Source organism: Triturus cristatus, chromosome 6 (assembly GCF_964204655.1).
Source record: "Triturus cristatus chromosome 6, aTriCri1.1, whole genome shotgun sequence".
Lineage (NCBI taxonomy): Eukaryota > Metazoa > Chordata > Amphibia > Caudata > Salamandridae > Triturus > Triturus cristatus.
In genome coordinates, this window is record NC_140589.1 from 1,049,896,380 (window position 1) to 1,049,915,464 (window position 19,085).

At 41.5% G+C, this 19,085-nt stretch overlaps 1 protein-coding gene across 7 annotated transcripts in view; it reads left to right on the forward strand.

Annotated features, from left to right (window-relative positions):
- The window catches only part of KIAA0408 (KIAA0408 ortholog), a 165,737-nt gene that overhangs the window by 140,862 nt on the left and 5,790 nt on the right, over positions 1-19,085 (forward strand). For all 7 annotated transcript variants that reach the window (XM_085611855.1, XM_085611854.1, XM_085611853.1 and 4 more), the window contains one exon: positions 7,619-8,912. In XM_085611855.1, the coding sequence (XP_085467981.1) occupies positions 7,619-8,912 (1,294 nt within the window). The remainder of the gene's footprint in view (positions 1-7,618; positions 8,913-19,085) is intronic.

Here is a 19,085-nt window from a genome sequence, read left to right on the forward strand (position 1 = left end):
TGGCAGTTATTGAGTCAACACTACGGGCACTCGATTGGTCATCACCCACACCAATCACATTCATTGTTGATTGTGCTACCTTGGCTTTAACTGAGAATTTCTTTGAATTCAACAGACAACTATACCATCAAAGCCAAGGTACATCTATGGGTAGTACCTTTGCTCCCAGTGTAGCGTGTCTATACATGGCAGATTTTGAACAGAACATGATCTTGAATACTTCGAATCCTTTCCATGATAACATCACACTTTGGAAACGATTTATTGATGATATACTCATCTTTTGGCACGGTACACACACTGATTGTGTAGATTTCATCCAATGGATTAATGAGCAAAATGAGTTCCTCAGATTTTCCCACACAATATCAGAACACTCAATACCATTTTTGGACCTAAACATCACACTATCTGATGGCACCCTTACCACCACACTGTACAAAAAACCCACCGACCGCAATAGTCTACTGCGTTATGACAGCCACCATCCCAAAACACTGAGGGATAACTTACCTTTTGGGCAATTCTTACGCATTAGACGCAATTGCACTAGGGTATCTGACTATAACACAGAGGCTAGGGTGTTATCAACTAACCTGACGGCCAGGGGCTATCCCACTAGACATGTCCATAACTCTATGAAAAGGGCTAAGAATAACCCACGTGAGGCACTCCTTGAAACACGCACCAAACCTGCAACTGACATCTTGACCTGTGTCACCTCCTTTACACCTGATTCCACTAGGATTAGGAAGATCATCTTGAGAAACTGGAGTATTCTAGAGACGGGTAATCTCAACATACCTAAACCTAGGTTTGCCTATAAACGTACACAGAATATCAAGGACCTATTGGTCCACACTAGACCTAGATTGAATACGACTGGTTCACAAAGGACAATGTGGGATTTACCCCCAGTCAGAGGCCACTTCCCTTGTGGTTCCTGTGTAGTCTGCAACCTGACTATCACCTGCAAGGACATCACTTTCAAGAATGACTTCCACTGGACACTGACCAGACATACCAATTGCAACACCAAAAATTGCATCTATATGATCAAATGCCCCTGCGATTTAGTCTACATACCGCATGGTTAAGACTAGGATAACGGAACACAGGAGCAACATACGTTGTCAGAGAGTTACAACTGAACTCCACACGCACTTCAAAGAAATGCAACATCATACCGATGTTATCAGCTGGGTGGTTTTAGAAGCGCACCCACAGATCTCTCAGAATGCATTGTTCAGGCTAGAACAGAGATGGGTCCTCAGACTATCTTCACACCTGACTGGCTTAAATGATGATATCCCATGGTCTGCGCTCATTGGATGAGATCCTCCCTGATATTACTTGAGTCTTCTATTTAACTTTGTGTGATTGACATCTCACACAATCGTCCAGCCACGTCCTGTGACCTTTGCCCCTTACCACTCCCGTCTGCACGTTTTCGTGACTTTACTGTACCTCCTAGTAGCAGACTAGATTTTGGATAGACCCCTTCGGTGTTTTAACCCCCCCTGTATTGTACAGGCGTCCTCACTTGCACCTTCCTGTTTTAATTTTTAATTTACTATTTTTATTTTATTTTTTCTTTGTTTCCCCAAGCGGACTAATGCCGTACTGGTTTTATGTATATATGTACTTTTGGCATCCCCCAAGTGTATACACGACCTTCACGTCCCATCATGGCCGCCGTGTTTGTTACCTTTACCCAAGTCTCCACTTCTATTTTACCCGGGTTGATGGCAATTCTCCAATACCTCCCGGATGCTGCCAGTTTCTCTTTCTTTTTATTTCCCTACACTAACATGGCCACCCGGACCGCAACCCTTCCACCTATGGGGACCTGTCCCTGCGGTCACGGGTTGTTTCCGGATGCTGGCAGATGGATTTCCTGCCTGTTCCAATATGGCTACACGGACCGCAACTCCTCCTCCAATGAGGCCCGGCTCCCGCGGTCACGTGATGCTCCTCACGGCTTCCAGCTTCCTTATCTGACCCACACCCGTTGCCTCCTTTACCCATCCCAGGTCCGGCGGCAGGGGTAGGTCTATGAGTACACACGTCAACCGACGCAGGTGAGTTGAGCGCGCTCCTTCCTTTCCTTACATCCGGACACCTACTGAGGTGAGTCTCCATCTACGGAGGGGTTCTTTGGCACCAATTCCACTTCTATGACACCGTGGGCGCCACCGTCCTTGCACTGACCCATCCGCTGCCAGGGGTTACGGCGGTCACCGCAATGTTCATGAGGATTCCATGAGTTTATGGCAAATTTCCCCTCTGACCATCTGGGCAGTGACACACCATAGCCCCTGGGTATGAGGGCCACCATGGCTGCACACCACACCGCCCATGGTAGTGCATTACGAGGTATTAGGCTGCCTTTACCTTCCTGATTTATACTCACCCCCTTGGGTTCATGGGATGACCTCACTTTTTCTTCGTGCACGGGACCCGGCTTTGCGTCCTTATAAATTTCCCCCCTTTCCGGTTTTTATCTTAGGACCCACGTTGGAGTCCTTTTACCCGCCGGTCACTGCTGCAAGATTGTCTTGTCAGTAGCATAGGTGAGTTTTTCACCTGGTTTTTTCCTCCTGTCTCTACCCATGGTCCTGTCACTGTTTTCGCCCCCTTGTAATTGACTCTTCACTACCCACTTGGGAGCATGATACCACCAGTCTCTTGATGATTTGAGCTGATTTTATCTTGTGAGTGCATTTTATTATGTGATATACTGTCATGTGTTGTCTTTTTCTTCTATTTTTTAGGTTACTTCTAAGCACCTGTTAGGTATGTAGAATTCACACACCTTTGTTGTAGATAGTTCGTATCTTTGATCCTGAGGAATTGCCGTGACCATTTCTTGGCTACCTAGGCATGAAACATGTTGATCTTCTTGAGCGTAGGGCATACATAACTAGCTACATAACCACTAGTGGCTATACCCACCTCAATTTCCATTTGTTTTAATTAGGCTGTTCACCACTTTAATAAATATTCATCCGTGGACCAACAGTACCTATTTTAAATACTTTCACTACATCTACACACTCTAGGGCCCCTCACCCCCACAGCACCCTTCGGCAGGAACAAAAGATCCCCATTATTGGGAGCCCGTCAGGAATTGCAGCGCCGACCTGACGAGGGGCAGGCTCAAATGATGAAGCATGACACCTAGCTTGCTGGGTGTGTGAGAGCCCTAGTTCCAACAAGGGTTTTCCCCCCCTCCGTGACACATGACAGTCCTACAAACAACCCCCCCTATTTCTTTCTTCGACTAGAGGAACTTTGTACCCTTTTTTGCATTACTAGTTGTTAGGGTATGTACACTGGACCTCTTTAAACTTACCCTCCTGTCCCCTATTTTGTTGACATGTGTAAATAGCTGCCCTTCCACGTGCTTATAAAATACTGCAGTCCGGTAAAGGTTTTATAGTTTAGTATAAAAAAGACTGTAGGGTCACAGTTTCCAGTCATCAGATACTGTACTGAAATCCTAACCTCTTAACAGGCGCCAAATAATGCGTCATGATTGCTTCATGACCCATCATTAGAGTCTTTTCTCACACACCCCACCTTCCACAAATTAGTTATAACCTTGCTCTCTGTCCAAGTTTTTTTTTTAATAGGAAGGGAAACTGTTGCTGTTGGCCTAGTGATAGCAAAACACACATTTCTTATCCATGTGTTCCAATGCCATGAGTGGCCATGCACTGGTCGAGGATCTCACAAAAAAATGAGGTGAGATTAGCATAGATGAAGATGGCACTACCTCGTTGACTGTAGGAGCATTGACAGGAAGCCCCAGACTCCTAAACTGACCTGAAAAAAACTTTGAAGACGAAAGTGTATAAATGTGCATATATAAGATAGCTTTAAAAAGACCACCTGCTCTTACAACACTCAGTTGTCCAACCCTCTAAGGAAAATGGTGAATGGATCTGAATTATTTCAACTATCAACCTCCACTAAATACGATTTTCCATTTGGTCCCTACAAAACAAAAATATTTTGGGCAAAGCTGTGGGGGAGACTGATCTTAAACGACCCACTGCAATACTGATGAATAACTTATAACAGGTAATGGACAACTTTAAAGGCTATAGAAGGTTTTTATTTAGAGGAAGGACCTGCGGATAAACATTTGGAGGCTACTGCTGAGCATCAGTTCTAATAGGAACAAGGAGCTATAATATTGCATGAGATGTTATGATTTGGATGATTGTCGTCTGAAAGAAGAGGTAGAAGGAGGAGGCAGCACCAGATAATTCATCATACAGATATTTCAAAAGGCACTTCCTGAATGATAACTCTGGGATTTTGACAACGACGTATGAAGAGAATAGGCATGTATGTGTGTATATGTATATATGTGCATCTGTGCTGGTGGCACTCTTATACAAGTGAATCTCTCATGTGCTGAAATATCTGGTCAGTTTTTGTTTGTGCTTGTGGTGAATTATGGGAGGTTACCTATATACAGTGAAATAATAATTACTATTACAGATGTTTCATGAAAAGTATATAAGCAAGTGCGTAGTTACTTTAAATACACATAAAGTATTATAATCCAGTTTCACGATTGTGTGGTTTGTAGGGGGAGTTAGTTATTGTGAACATGCAACTAACAAAGCCCGAATGTTTTCTATTTATAGTGATCATTCCCTACCTCAAATGGAAATGTGCAAATCTTAAAGAAAACATCTGAATAACGTGACTTCCAAGACGATAGATTGATTGGCTACATATTTACAGAAAACATGCTAATGTGAAGTTAGAAAGGCTCAAAGTTTTGTTTTCCGAGAAAGATGCATGTAATGTGATTGGTATGAAGGTAATCATGCATTGTGGCCTGCCTGTGTGGAAGAGGGTCATGTGATGTATGTCATGCTGTGTTTTAGAGGTAGTAAAGTAACACAATTATTTTCTGTAACGAGTTTTGTAAGCGAGGATGAGATTGGCCAACTTGTGTATTCATTTCATAAAGAGATAGTTGATTGCAATTAGGTAGTTGTCGTGCTCTTTTACTTATCGAACAACATTCTTTTGTCATCCTTATCCTTCCTGTACTCATCATTGTCAGCAGTTTTCCAGGATTTCAGGCCCCGTTTACAAACTTTATGGTAACCTTGGCTCTAGTGATTTTAGTGGTGGGCTGCAGAGCTCAGATGACGATGCTGTCCTTGTTGGCTGATAGTCATGGATCCTTGAATGATTTTTAAATTGTGTAAGTAGAGGTTCGAAGCTATTGTGATTGGGTGACTCATCCTCATTGATAAATATTTACCTATCAAGATTAATATATCCTCTACATTACAAACAGAAATATTTGTCTGTAAGATTTAAATATTCTCTACATTAAAGGCCTGTCCTTTCAGGTAAATGTGAAGGAAAAAACTATCCATGTATTATTCTGAGTAGTTTGTCGACATTGATTGTTATTTACTTGCACAAGGAAACTCACTTTTTATAGTCATACATACACATAAGCCTTCTTGATAGTTCCTAGCTACTGCTTCTTAAAGACGTATGTCAAGAACACCAAAAGGGCCAACTTATTACATCTTAGTGTAAAAACATAGAATTACTTTTCAGATGAGAATTCAAATCACTTTTTATCTTCAATAGTAATTTATGTAGTATTTACCATGCATGTAAAAGAGGTAATGAGAGTTCCTAATGTTCGAAGACCTGCTGTGTCTGGTTTGCTTTTGAGGTTTTATCAAATCATTCTGCAGAGGATATTTACATCTAATCTGTAGTGCCATACTCCGTTTCTATCCCATATTCATAGGAACTCATGATTTCTGTATTCGAGAAATCCTAAAATGTTGCAGCAGTGGTGGGTGTGGAAATCTCTGCATGTGTTCGCATTTACACCTAGGTATGTGTGTGTGTGTGTATATGTGCATCTGTACTGATGACACTATTATATGAGTGGATCTCTTGAGTGCTGAAATAACAGGTCATGCTTGTGGCAAGTTATGGGATATTAACTATTTTCCAAGGAATCAAAATTACTGTTAAAGGTGTTTCTTGAAAAGTATAAAGAACAAGTGCATATTTACTTTTAATACATAAAGTATTTTAAACCAGTTTCAGGATTGTGTGGTTTCTTGTTGGAATTAGTTATTGTGAAAATGACGTGTACATTGGTTACATAACCAAACCTATCTTTATGTTAATGTTAATGGAATGTGTAAAAGCGCACGAATACCCAAAGGTGTCTTGGCGCTGGAGACAACAGTAAGCATGCACAGCGTCTAGTCCTGAAACAGCCAGGTCTTTAACTTTCTCCTAAAACCGACTAGGGAGCTAGCGTTTGAGTTCTATTGGAAGGGAGTTCCAAAGCTTAGAGGTGCCGTAGTGGAAACTATGGCCACCCCAATGCGCAGTACGGATTCTGGGAACTATAAGAAGTCTGACCCCTGCAGACCATAGATGTCTGGTCGGTTGGTATCATACAAAACGGTTCTGGAGGAAAGAGGGGCCTGTGTGATTCAAAGCCTTGTAGACGAGACACAGTGCCTTGAATTTAATACGCTGAGGTACAGGGAGCCAGTGCAAAATGCGTATTTCCTTAGATACCACTTTGTGGCTGGGGATATTGAGCAATAGACATGCTGCTGTGTTTTGGACCATCTGAGGCTCCTTTAGACACTGCTCCTGAACATTCAGATATAGCCCATTTCAGTAGACTAATTTGGACTGGATGAGAGATGTTACCACCGTTTTTCTGGTATCCGCCGGGATGCACGGAAGGATCTTCCTTATTTTCTTTATAAGAAAGTATGAGGCAGAGACAATACTGTTAGTCTGCTGACAGTGTTAATTTATTGTCATTCCATACACCCAAGTCCTTGACTTTGACTGCTGGTTTAGGTGGTATTCCCTTCTCTGCCAGCCACCACAGATTGCCCCAAGTTGGCTGCATGTGACCAAAGATCAAAACCTCAGTTTTTTCGGAATTAACATTGAGGCAATGTGCACTCATCCATCTGTTAATTGTAACCATACAGTTTTGGAAATGCTGGAAAGGAGAGGTTTGATGTTTATATGCAGCCACCACAATCTGGGTATCATCGGCGCATGACGTCAAACTAAACCCAAATTCCTGGATCAATGGAGCCAGTTCAGAGACGTAAATGTTGAACAATGAGGGGCTTAATGAAGAGCCCTGTGGCACTCCACATGGCAGGATATAAGGAATCGAGTCAAATCCATCAAGTGACACCGTAAATCTCCGATCCTTAAGAAAGGAGGACAGTAGAGCCAGAGCCATACCCCTACCCCCAACTTCTCCAACCGCTGCTGCAAAAGAACGTGATCAACCGTGTCAAAAGCGGCAGACAGATCGAGGAGCACAAGAGCAGCTGTGCCTCCTCCATCCATTGCCTATAGAAAGACACATTAAAATGACATGCTTAAAAATAGTGTGACACAAATAAATACTAAATAAGCTTACTTGCCATTTTGTGATGTGATATGTGCTTTTCTCCTTCTTGTTTATGTGTTCTTTTGATATGAGCAATGGCCTTAATTGTAACAGTGTTGTTGATTCAACTATGATTGCACTGTTGGCACCTAAAATATACATTTTGTTTGTACACAGAATGAAATCCTATCCACTTTTGGGTGAATATGAAGAACCTGAAAATATGCCTATTAAAAGTGAGATGAGCTGTGTGCCTGCCAGTGTCCAAAGCCTGTCTTCAGTAATGTCTCAAAGAGAAGAACTCAACAACAGGAAGAACCAGAAAGCTACCATCTCGGAATTGAAAACCATTCCTTGCAGTTCTATCAATGGGGATGCAGTCCACATGGATAAGCCTACTTTTAGAGACAAAGAAGCCCCACCTGTTCCGCCGAGGAGCACATCCTGGCATTTATCAAACTCGCTCACAGTATCCCCTCAAACTTATAATGTATCCCCACAAGTGTTAGGCGCCAACTGGGTAACTCAACAGGGTATATCAGGGACTAGCATTGACAGCAGTGACTTTGTCACCAAATGTAAAGCCAGTTCACAGGCAAATCAAGGGATGCCTTCAAAAAAGTCTACAAAGGGTTTTTCTTCACCGTTTTCGGAGAAAAAGAGTACTACTTCTGTATGCCATGCAAATGTCTCTCAAAGAAAGTTGGTACATAGTGGAGGCAAGTTTGAAAAAGACACTAAGATCTGTGATGTGGGTCCGCATTACATCAATGGCTGGAGTGCTAATAGGGGCTCACCTTGTAGCACAGACAGGAAGTGCGTGAATAATGTTGAGGAGTTCTTAAGTAATGGGAAACTATCAGCAAAGACTGACGAGTTTAACCGGATAGTGTTTAAAACTAAAAAATGCACCATTGCTTTGCCAGACAGTCCACAGTGCTTAACGCTAACGGCTAAAAAGGAAATGACCAGCAATCCATTGTGTAGCTGCAGAGATAACTCTTTTGGCATTGATGGTAAAGTTAGATTGTCCGATCCTAGCTTGCTATCATGTAGGGAGAGGGAGACAGCTTGTTCTAAAGGCATTATAACAGCATCAGGGCATCAAAAGCAAACTAATGGCTTCCAAGGCAGCAGCAGCTATCGACAGATGCTTCATGAGCATGATTGGAGACCAACCAATTTATCTGGTCGTCCACGATCTGCTGATTCCAGGTCTAATTATGGTGTAGTGGAGAAACTTTTAAAAAACTTTGAAAAATCAGAAGGTCCTACTTTCTGTCACTTTAAAGGCGTTGACGATAAATGGACACAATCAGATTTTGAGTTCAGAGTCAGAGGTACAGAGACATTGAACCAGTATCTGGAAATGCTTCAGACCGAGCACCCAACAAAAGAAGTTTCTCAAAACACACCCAATCCTGCCAGGAATCCATGTGAGCAAGAAACTGAAAAAATCAACTTCCCAGAGGTATGATTCAAATAACTCTTTTTTGACTGAAAATTAAAAATGTAGGTCCCACGTAATGGGATTCATAAGTCAAACTACCTTGCCTGTTGTTTTTATTCATTTGCTAACTGATTTACGATTGGGAAATATTGATTTATTTTAGATAACTTGTTTAATACATTAGAGTTTACTATTTAAAAGTTGATATAGCAAGTCTGGAATATTTCCTTACATTTTTATCTAAGAAGTAAAATAATTTAGGTTAATGTGCAGAGCATTTGAGATTTGTGTATTGAAACTGATGGTAAACCAGTATTTTTAATGTTTATACTGAAATACTGCATGTTTGTTTGCATCGTCTGGCCTCATTGCTAAATGGCTCTTCAGACAAAAACAAATCACCTCCCAAAGGAATGCTCATTGAATCTCAAAGTAGATTTCCACTTTCATTAAAACATAATGTTTACTATGAGTCTCCAGCATAACTTCATACACATAATAACATCCATCAGAAAACCTCAAAATGTTAAATTAATATGAAGAAATAACTACAAGGATGGTGGAGTCCTGGTAAGAGGAGGGGCACATGCTCCAAGTTTTGGGTAGGCTGTGAGTCCAAGTGTACCAAGTACATACGTAAGTGGACAAAAATAATTTTGAAGGCTAAGGAGCGGGTCCTGCCATGTCAATCGTGAAGGATGCTAGCAGATGTGACAAGAAAAGCAAAGTAAAGGGTGAAAAATGGGTGGACACCGCTTGGAGATTTAAAGGTAGGCCTAGAGAGAGATTTGTTGAGTAAGGTGTATATATTACTAATAATTAGTAACAATGTTCTTTGTCGCTTCTTGACTTCTTCTTAATTATTCGATCCATATTTTCTATCTCTGGGTGGCTTACACTCCGCAATAAAAAATATGTTCAGTTTTCTTAAATCCCCCTGCCTACCGTTGTCATGCAGTCGTGCTAACATTGTATTTCCCAATGCTTTAAGAGGTTTATGTATGTAAACTTCTGGTACATTTAAAATGATAATGTGAAGTACTACCTTTATGAAGTTTGAGAGTTTTATGTTTTTGACCTCTAGCATTTGATTTTGAAAAGTCAAACATTGTGGTTTGGAACAGATAACTAGAGTATTGGTGGAAATAACAAGGCGGCATCTGCTCATTTTCCTCTTTTTACACAGAAAATGTCACAGAGGTTTTACCTACAATGGTCAGTTAAAGTCTGTGAGCAGCTCAGGGTAAACGTTTTGTGTTTCAGTAGCGACACTGTGTATTGGACACTGGAGTAGAGTTGATTTGCCACTTTCTGTTGATGATGAATGTATGGAGGTGTCGGTGGCATCAACAATCCTAGTATTTCTATGTGTTCTGCCTGAGCCAAAGCAGTCTGGGTTTTGTGGATCACATTCAAAGTTGAGGGTGGGCATCTGGTGACAAACAGACCCTCTTCATTTCACCTCCTACAGTCTCTCAATTTCACTTTTTACTGCTACTGCTCAAATCCTCGTATGGCAGCGTAAATAAATTGCCTGCAGCTTGATAAACCAAATATCCATTTGTGATCAATGCCTCACTTAGAGAAGGCGAAGTTGGGAGTCTTTTGGACTTTTGTGTCAGACCAAGGTAGAACCGCTGGCTCCTGTATGTTTGTCCTTAAAAATGGAATCATGAACATTAAATACATCTGTCCTCATCTGGTTGAGGGCCTTCTGTCCCTTTTTCATTTTCATCAGAGGCCTTGATCCATCTATTCTCCTTTCCAAAGCATCAGTGCAAAGATGTTTGGGATGGCAATTACAGTAAGTCTCCTGGCTACCCTTCATCCCCATTGTCCGTTCATCTGTTGAACTCGCCAGCAGTGTGGATCAGCACTAGATCAGTTGTTTGTGCAGAGACTTATGTAATCCTAACTGAGTCACCTGTGAAATCTTCTTTTTTGGAAACATTTCCTCATCAATTCAAATAGGGAATTTTATGCCCAGGACTTGGAGTAATGGAGATGCTACTATAACCTGTTGTCCTTAAAGTCTTTCAGATGTTTTTACAACAAACCTTATTCTAATGCAATGGCTTCAGGTGATTGTTCTAAATTGCTGGCTATAGTAAGGGTGGCATAATTGATGTGTTATATTCCAGAGCCCTAGTGCCATGAAGGTTAGATGCAGAGAGTCTCAGCCTGGAGTTTCATGTTATCTGGATGCTTTTTCTTAGGCACCTCTTACCGTCCTTCATTTTCTTCTGCAAGTGGAGTGCTAAGCTATGTTTGATTAGAAAGTTTTTTACTCATCAGAATTTTCGTTTGCTAACTTCTCCTCCACTTAGCATTATAACCATTTACATTATACTTATGCAATTTGTTACTCTTCTACTCTCTGATTTCTTAAGTGCACTCCAGAGCTCATTACTGATCTACCACACAACTCATGTCTGGTGCCCGTTCTAACCGCTTGTTCACCTCAAATTGAGGAGCAGAGTTTCAACAGCAACAGTGGCCCTTTATGAAAACCATGCTTCAATGTTTTTTTATTATCTAGGTGGAGACAATTTGCATTATTCATAATCTAAAACATGTATAAATAAGGCACACCATCATATTATGTAGAATGGCAGCAGCAAAAAATAGTTAATTGATTCACAGAAATATCTCGAAACCTTTTCAAATGGATAGAGTTTAGTCTCAATGCATAAAATGATTCATAAACGATTATTGAATGCATTTTCCCCCTCCCAGTCAATAAATAAATGGTACAAGCAGAGACCTCCATCTTTGCATAATTAATGAAAGAGCAACAGAGATATCTATAAATATACATTTCTTATTGTGACTCGAAAGACCTTACCAATCAAGAGAGCTACCTAATAAGATTATGTAGGGATCAGGTCTAATAGCTTTACCTGTTTTTTTTTTTACTGATGTCATAAAAGACCTGGATCCAAAACGGTTGTAGTTTAGGACTCTTAATTTATGCCACCAATCACCTATTGAATTGTTTTGTCATCAAAAATAATAAGGTGAATTGTTGAGAAAGAGCTTGGGCTGCAACTTTGGCATATAAGAATGTGTCCAACTCATGTAAAAATTATTTTGACGATATTAGGCACCATGAAAAGATTATTTACTGAATTGGGATATTTCCTTCCACATTTTATCAGTCAGTTTAATTCCATATTCTCTATGCTGTTAAGCAAAGAGCTCAGTAATTAATACAATACCATTTGCCAATTGCAAAAGTAGGAGTCTTTGCTTTAGCTCTTTCATAAGGATATGGTCTGACTTTGATAAGGTAAAGCTGTAAACAGCCTTATGGAAGGTGATAAAAAACAATATACAATTATTATTAAATGAATTCTGAGTTACCTTCCAGCATTTACATGCTCAGGAATTCAAAACATCTGAAATCCATAAAAAAACTGCATCTTCTCGTCTTTTAAGCACCCTTGTTTCAATCTTTAAGACAATATTTTGGCACTGTTGTAAGGTGATAAATTGATGTTCAACGCATGTGAGCTGTAGATCTTATACTTTGCATACTCTTGCCACCTAGTGTTGGGTCCGCATGTTTATAAGTTGTTTTTTTCCGAAGAAGACTTTCCAGTCACGAGGTGAGGTGACTCCTTCTTTCGGTGATAGTGCGCATGGGCATCGACTCAATTGTTAGATTGTTAGATTGTTTTTTCCGCCATCGGGTTCGGATGTGTGTTGCTGTGCTCCAGTTTGAAACTGTTCTTCGGTTCCCCTCGACGCGCAACCCTCTCTACCTCAATGGTATCGTTCTCGTGCGCGTTCCCACTTCTCCGCGTGTTGTTTTTTTTTCACTGAAAACTACTTACTATCGGAAAGCTTCGTGGACTGCCTTCGAGCCTAACCGCGTTGGGTCAGCTCTCTGTCGATGGAACGGACACCGTTCAAATTTTGCCCTCAGTGCCACGCAAAGTTTCCGCGCACTGATTCACACTAAGTGTGTAACTTGTGCTAGTCTCCAGAGCACAAGGAGAAAGACTGTGTAGCCTGCAAATCATTGAGATCGAAGAAAACTCTTAGCGATCGTCAGGCCTGACGTCATGAAATGCTGCGTCACAGCATCGAATATACACCAAACATCTTCGGTGAACATTCTGATCAAGAATATGTGGTGGCATCAGCGGCAGAGGAAGAAGAAATCTTCTCTGGTCAGGACTCCAGCAAGGACCTTGAGATAGACCTCGACGTCGAAGATTTGCCGCAAGGACGGGGTCACGTGAGTACCGAAGACCTCCTGCCCAGCCAACGTCCCTAGAAAAAAGGCAAGGCTTCGGCACCACCTCTGCCATCTGGCCAAGGTCAGCACCGAGACTACTTTTCCGACTCCTCCCCTAGACTCTGAAACACACTGTCAAGCCTTGTGGTTCCGTACCTACTCACCAAAAGCCCTCTTTGGATCTAAAACCATCCGGATTGAAGCAAAAATATGGCTCGTAACCGAAACTTTCCACGCAAAAAGCGAAACAGCCTTCGGAACCGAAATCTTCTGCATCTAAAGAACATCATATGTCGGAACCAAAAACACCGGTGACGAAAATAAAACATACCTCGTCCGATCCGAATTTAGATGTTGTCCCACTAAAAATGGATCGGAAACAAAAAGAACTCTATATTAACCCGGATACAGGTTGTATACGCAATAATATCTCAAAAACACAAACTTCCAGATGAGGACACTCCTTACAAAATACTTCAAAGAGGAAATCTGTGGTCACCAGTCCTTTTCATATACCACTGTCATCCACTCCACCACCACCCTCTCCTCCTTCCGATCCTCTACAGATTACAGCTCAGCATTCTCCACAACCTCATGATGATATTATGGCATTGATAAAGAGTGTACACATTTACCAGTAGACCCATGGTCTGACTATACTATTAATTCCCCAAACAGATAACGACCCGGACCTTTACCCTGCCAAGCCATCGCCCCCAGATGACAATGTAGCATACCAAAAACTCATTGATAGGGCAGCACAGATTCATGGAGTGGCACTACATACAGAGACATTAGAGGAAGATTTTTGGTTTGAAACCTTAGGGTCCACACATAGGTCCTCGCAGACACTTCCCATGCTTAAGGACATAATGAGGCACACAGATGACATTTTTAAGGGTCCTGTACGTGCTTGCATATTAACTCCTAGAGTTGATAAAAAATATAAGGCTTCCCCCAATGATCCAGTTTTTATTAAGGGACAATTACAATTAGATTCACTAGTTGATTCTAATGCTCGTAAAAGATCTAATTCCCAAACATCTGGGGACGCGCCTTGTCTGGATAAAGAGTCCAAATTGATAGATGCTTCTGGCAAACGTGTAGCAGCACAGGCAGGCCAATTACTGGCTCATTGCAAATACACAATGCCTTTTAGCCAGATACAACAGGGCCCACTGGGATGAAATGGAGCAGCTGCTTCAGTGTCTTCCAGATGAGCATAGAACCAGAGCCTAGGACTTAGTAAACAATCAATGTCAATAAGGTGTGCTTTGGATGCTGCTGATACCCCAGCTAGAGAGGTCAACACCAACATTCTTCTTAGAGGACATGCTTGGTTAAGGATCTCAGGATTTAAGCCCAAGGTCCAACAATTTATTCTGAACACACCCTTTGACAAAAAACATATTTTTGGATGTGATGTTGATCAGGCTTCACAAAAAATGAAAAAGGACACAGAAGTTGCCAATCCATGGGAGCTCTCCATTTCCCTTTCAATAGAGGTTCCTTTATGTGGTCATTTTACCGTGCAGGGTCTAAGACCACACCCTCAGACCAAAATACATCCACCTATAAGGGTAACACCCAGTCGTCCCCTTCAAGAGGATTCTTTTGGGGAGGTTACAGAGGGAACAATTCTAATTGTAGAGGAAAAGTCAGCACGCCCCGTAATTCCCCTACCCCAAATAAACAGTGACTTCCACACATTTTGCCCTGACTATACCACAGCTGCTGGAGGAAGACTGCAACAATTCCTCCCCATTTGGCGGTCTATAACTACAGACAAATGGGTGTTAGGAATTATCCAACATGTTTGTTGCCTGGAGCTTACCACCAATCCTCCAAACATTCCACCACGTTTTCACAAGATGTCACCAGAACATTTACACCTACTCAAACAAGAAGCACAGTCTCTTTTATTAAGAGGAGTTATAGAGCCTGTACCATTACAATATCAAGGATCAGGCGTATACTCCCTGTATTTTCTAATTCACAAAAGGACGGCTCCTTGAGACCTATTCTGGATCTCAGAGAACTAAACCTATACATCTTGTCAGAACATTTCCACATGGTGACACTTCAACAAGTGCTACCACTACTACAACAGGGCGACTTCATGTCTACTCTAGACTTAAAAGAGGCATATTTCCACATTTAAATTCACCCTGCTCATTGCAAATATCTCAGATTTGTGATAGAGGGCCAACATTAGCAATTCAAAGTACTACCGTTTAAAGTCACCACTGCTCCCAGAGCATTTACCAAATGCCTGGCACTAGTCGCAGCTCATCTGAGAAGAGAGCACATCCATGTCTTCCCATACCTTGACGACTGGCTCATCAAAGCCAGCACTTACCAGAGGTGTCTCCAACACACTCAAGCACAATTCAGTTGCTACACCAACTAGGGTTTGCAGTGAATGCCCTTAAGTCCCATTTGCATCCTTTCAACATATAGACTTACCTGGGAGCCACCATAGACACTCAAAATGCTTTAGACTCTCCCAATGCAGCTAGAATTCTCAGTATTCAGTCTTTTCTCACTCAGTTTCAGCCAAACCAACCACTACTAGCAAGAGTCTTCATGCAACTGCTAGATATGATGGCCTCTTGCATAGTAATTGTTCCCCATGCAAGACTACGCATGCGTTCCCTTCAAGAATGCTTTGCAAGTCAGTGGAACCAGTAGCAGGGTCAAGTGACGGATCTAGTGTTTGCAGATGACCACACCCAACGCTCTCTGCAGTGGTGGAACCCACAAAATGTATCCAAAGTACGGCCCTTCATCGACCCTGTTCCACAAATAGTGCTAACAGCAGATGCATCGCTCACTGGTTGAGGTGCTCACTTGCTTAATCACATAATCCAAGGATTGTGGAGTCTAAAGCACAAAAGGCTTCATATAAATCACCTAGAACTACTAGCATTGTTTATAGCGCGCAGAGCCTTTCAAGCTCACCTCATAGGCAAAGCTGTCCTAGTCCGCACAGACAACATGACAGCTATGTACTACATACAAAAACAGGGGAAGACACTCACTTAAATTGTCATACCTAGCACAAGCCATTTGGCAATGGGCTATACACCACAAGATGTATCTCCTGGCAGAGCACCTTCTCTAGGAATAAACAATCAGATTGCAGACCTTCTCAGCAGACAGAAGCAGCAAATACATGAGTGGGAACTTCATCCTCAGGTTCTCCTCCCATACTTTCTGGAATGGGGTTTCCCTCATAAAGCATAAAGCAAAACGTAAAATGCCCAAGTTTGGCCTCCAGGTTCCCACACCCACTCTCCAAAGACAATGCCGTATGGATCAACTAGTCAGGGATATTTGCTTACGCTTTTCCGCATCTCCCATTCGTTCCATTGGTAGTTCAGAAGCTCAGGCAAACATCGCTTACACTGATTATAGCTCCCACTTGGGCATGTCAACCATGGTTCACCACCCTGCTGGAGCTGTCAGTAGTTCCACACCAAAAGCTGCGTCTCACCTTCAATCTCCTCACTCAGAGCCATGGAGAAATCAGGCATCCAAATACCAAAGAGCTAAACCTAGCGATCTGGCTCCTGAAGTCATAGAGTTCTGTCATTTACAATTACCACCAGACTGTATGAATATCCTAAAAGAGGCTAGAAAGCCTACTACTAGAGCATGTTATACAGCAAAATGGAAACGGTTTGTTCTCTATTGTAACAATATCAATCCTCTTGATGCTTCTGTACAGAATATCATCTGTTACTTGTTACATTTACAGCAATCCGGACTAGCCTACACATCCATTCGCTTGCATCTAGCAGCAGTAGCTGCATACTTACAAAGCAGACAACACTTATCTCTAGTCAGAGTGCCAGTGATTAAAGCCTTTATGGAAGGATCAAAAAGAGTGATACCACCAAGAGTCCCACCTGCACTAGCGTGGAACTTAAACATAGTCCTTACAAGACTTATGGGTCCACCATTTAAACCAATGCACAGGTGTCAATCCGAATTCCTTCTTATGGAAGTTGCTTTCCTCCTAGCAATAACTTCACTGAGGAGAGTTGATGAACTCCAGGCATTAACTATACAAGAGCCCTTCTTTCAGCTTTATAAAGACATAGTGGTTCTTCTAACCAATTCTCAATTTCTTATACTGAACTCATTTTTGAAGCAACAGTCGTAAAAAAAAATGTCAAACAAGATCAAAACCTTACCGAAACCGCCTGTTGACGTAAAAGTCTACTAAATACTGAGACTTTTGGCCAAAATTTTAACCAGTCATCTTATTCATGTTGGCCAAGATGTGATGCATGCAGATCAAGGGTGATATTTACCAGGTAGACAGATTATAGGTAATACAAGACACTTAATTGAAGCAGAAGACAATTTGTTATCAGACTCCCATAAAACAGCTTTGATTATTGTGGATGCTGAAAAGGCTTTTCATTTAGTAAGCTGGGATACTCTTTTTTCTATCATTGAGAGATTTGGTATACTTAAAGTATTTGTAGCAATCTTAATGAAATAGTATTCTAAACCATGGCAAGTATTATAAACAATTCTTCACAAGTGAGCAAAGTCTCTGCTGCTAGAAGAACTCAACAGAGTTGCCTCTTTCAGTTTTATTTGCCTTATTTCTCGAACCAGTAGTGATTAAAATTCTTAGGGAAGCATGCTACAATTTATGTGGGAGGCAAAACATTATGGACAGACATCCTGCAGTGCGCTCTCCACATCCAACAGAATTAGGAGGAGATCATGTTCTGAATCAAATTCAATATTAACAGACACAGAGTTTAAACAAGCATTGACTAAGTCAATAGGTCTCGGCAAGGCCCGAGCTATTATCCTTGTCAATTTGAATGTCTTTTAGCGATGTTGTTTAGCAGAACATCTGCTGTTCAGGGTGAATGACCGAACCACACATGCCATTACAATGCATGCCTCAAAAATACGGTCATTACAACAATCACATCTTTACCACGCATCCTTTTACAACGCAAGTCTTTACAATGCCCATGCATATACACACACGTGTATGTATGTATGTGTATATATATATATATAGATATATATAGATATATATAGATATATATAGTTATTATCGTAGATACTAGAATTGTACAATGGCACAAGGATGATATATTTTGTGATATTATAAGTACCATATACGTTGCTGCTAACAAATTAATTAGAAGACAGCACAATAGTCTGTTTTCATGGTCGTTGAATGAATGCACTGTCACTTTAAAAGGGAAAAAAAGTCATAGTCATGTCATGTGATCAAGCGCTGCGGAGCCCGAAACGCACCATGGCGACATTTTGCACTAAATAAAACTACAAAAGCACAAAGAAACTGGAGTCCGTTTTCTTTTTGCAAGTTCTGAAAAGAAAGGATCTTTCAAAGCTGGAAAATCAATATATATATAGGAAATATATAGGAAATAGAATACCACCCTATGAAATGAGAAGCAGAAAGGTGAGACACGAACAGTTCAATCATTTCGCGCAGGAGAAACGTGGCTATGCAGTTACAACAGAAGGCACAGGTACTTAAGAAGTTCTGACATACTTGATTCACTTGAGATCTGATTTTCCAGCTATAAACACCATTGACGAACAACCACATTTGGTGCAAACACACTTAGTACTCACAGGCTCAGAAAATAATAAGAACACTAACAGGACATTAAAAGGCAGAACACCACCACTCACTAGAACAAAACAGACTACAATGGGGGTTTAAAGTAGTGAAGGTGGCAAGCAGAGATGGCAGAGAGAAGGTGGGGTAAATGGAAAGCAGCAACCAAGGGAAAAGCAGTGACATGAGAGGGGGTAATTTGTGGATGGGGCAAGAGCGAGCAGCAATGGAAGGGAGGATGTGGGAGAAATTAAAAGCAGCGATGATCTGAAAAGATTGACTGGGAGGGAGGGATCTATGGACATGGCATGAGGGCGGGTGGGAG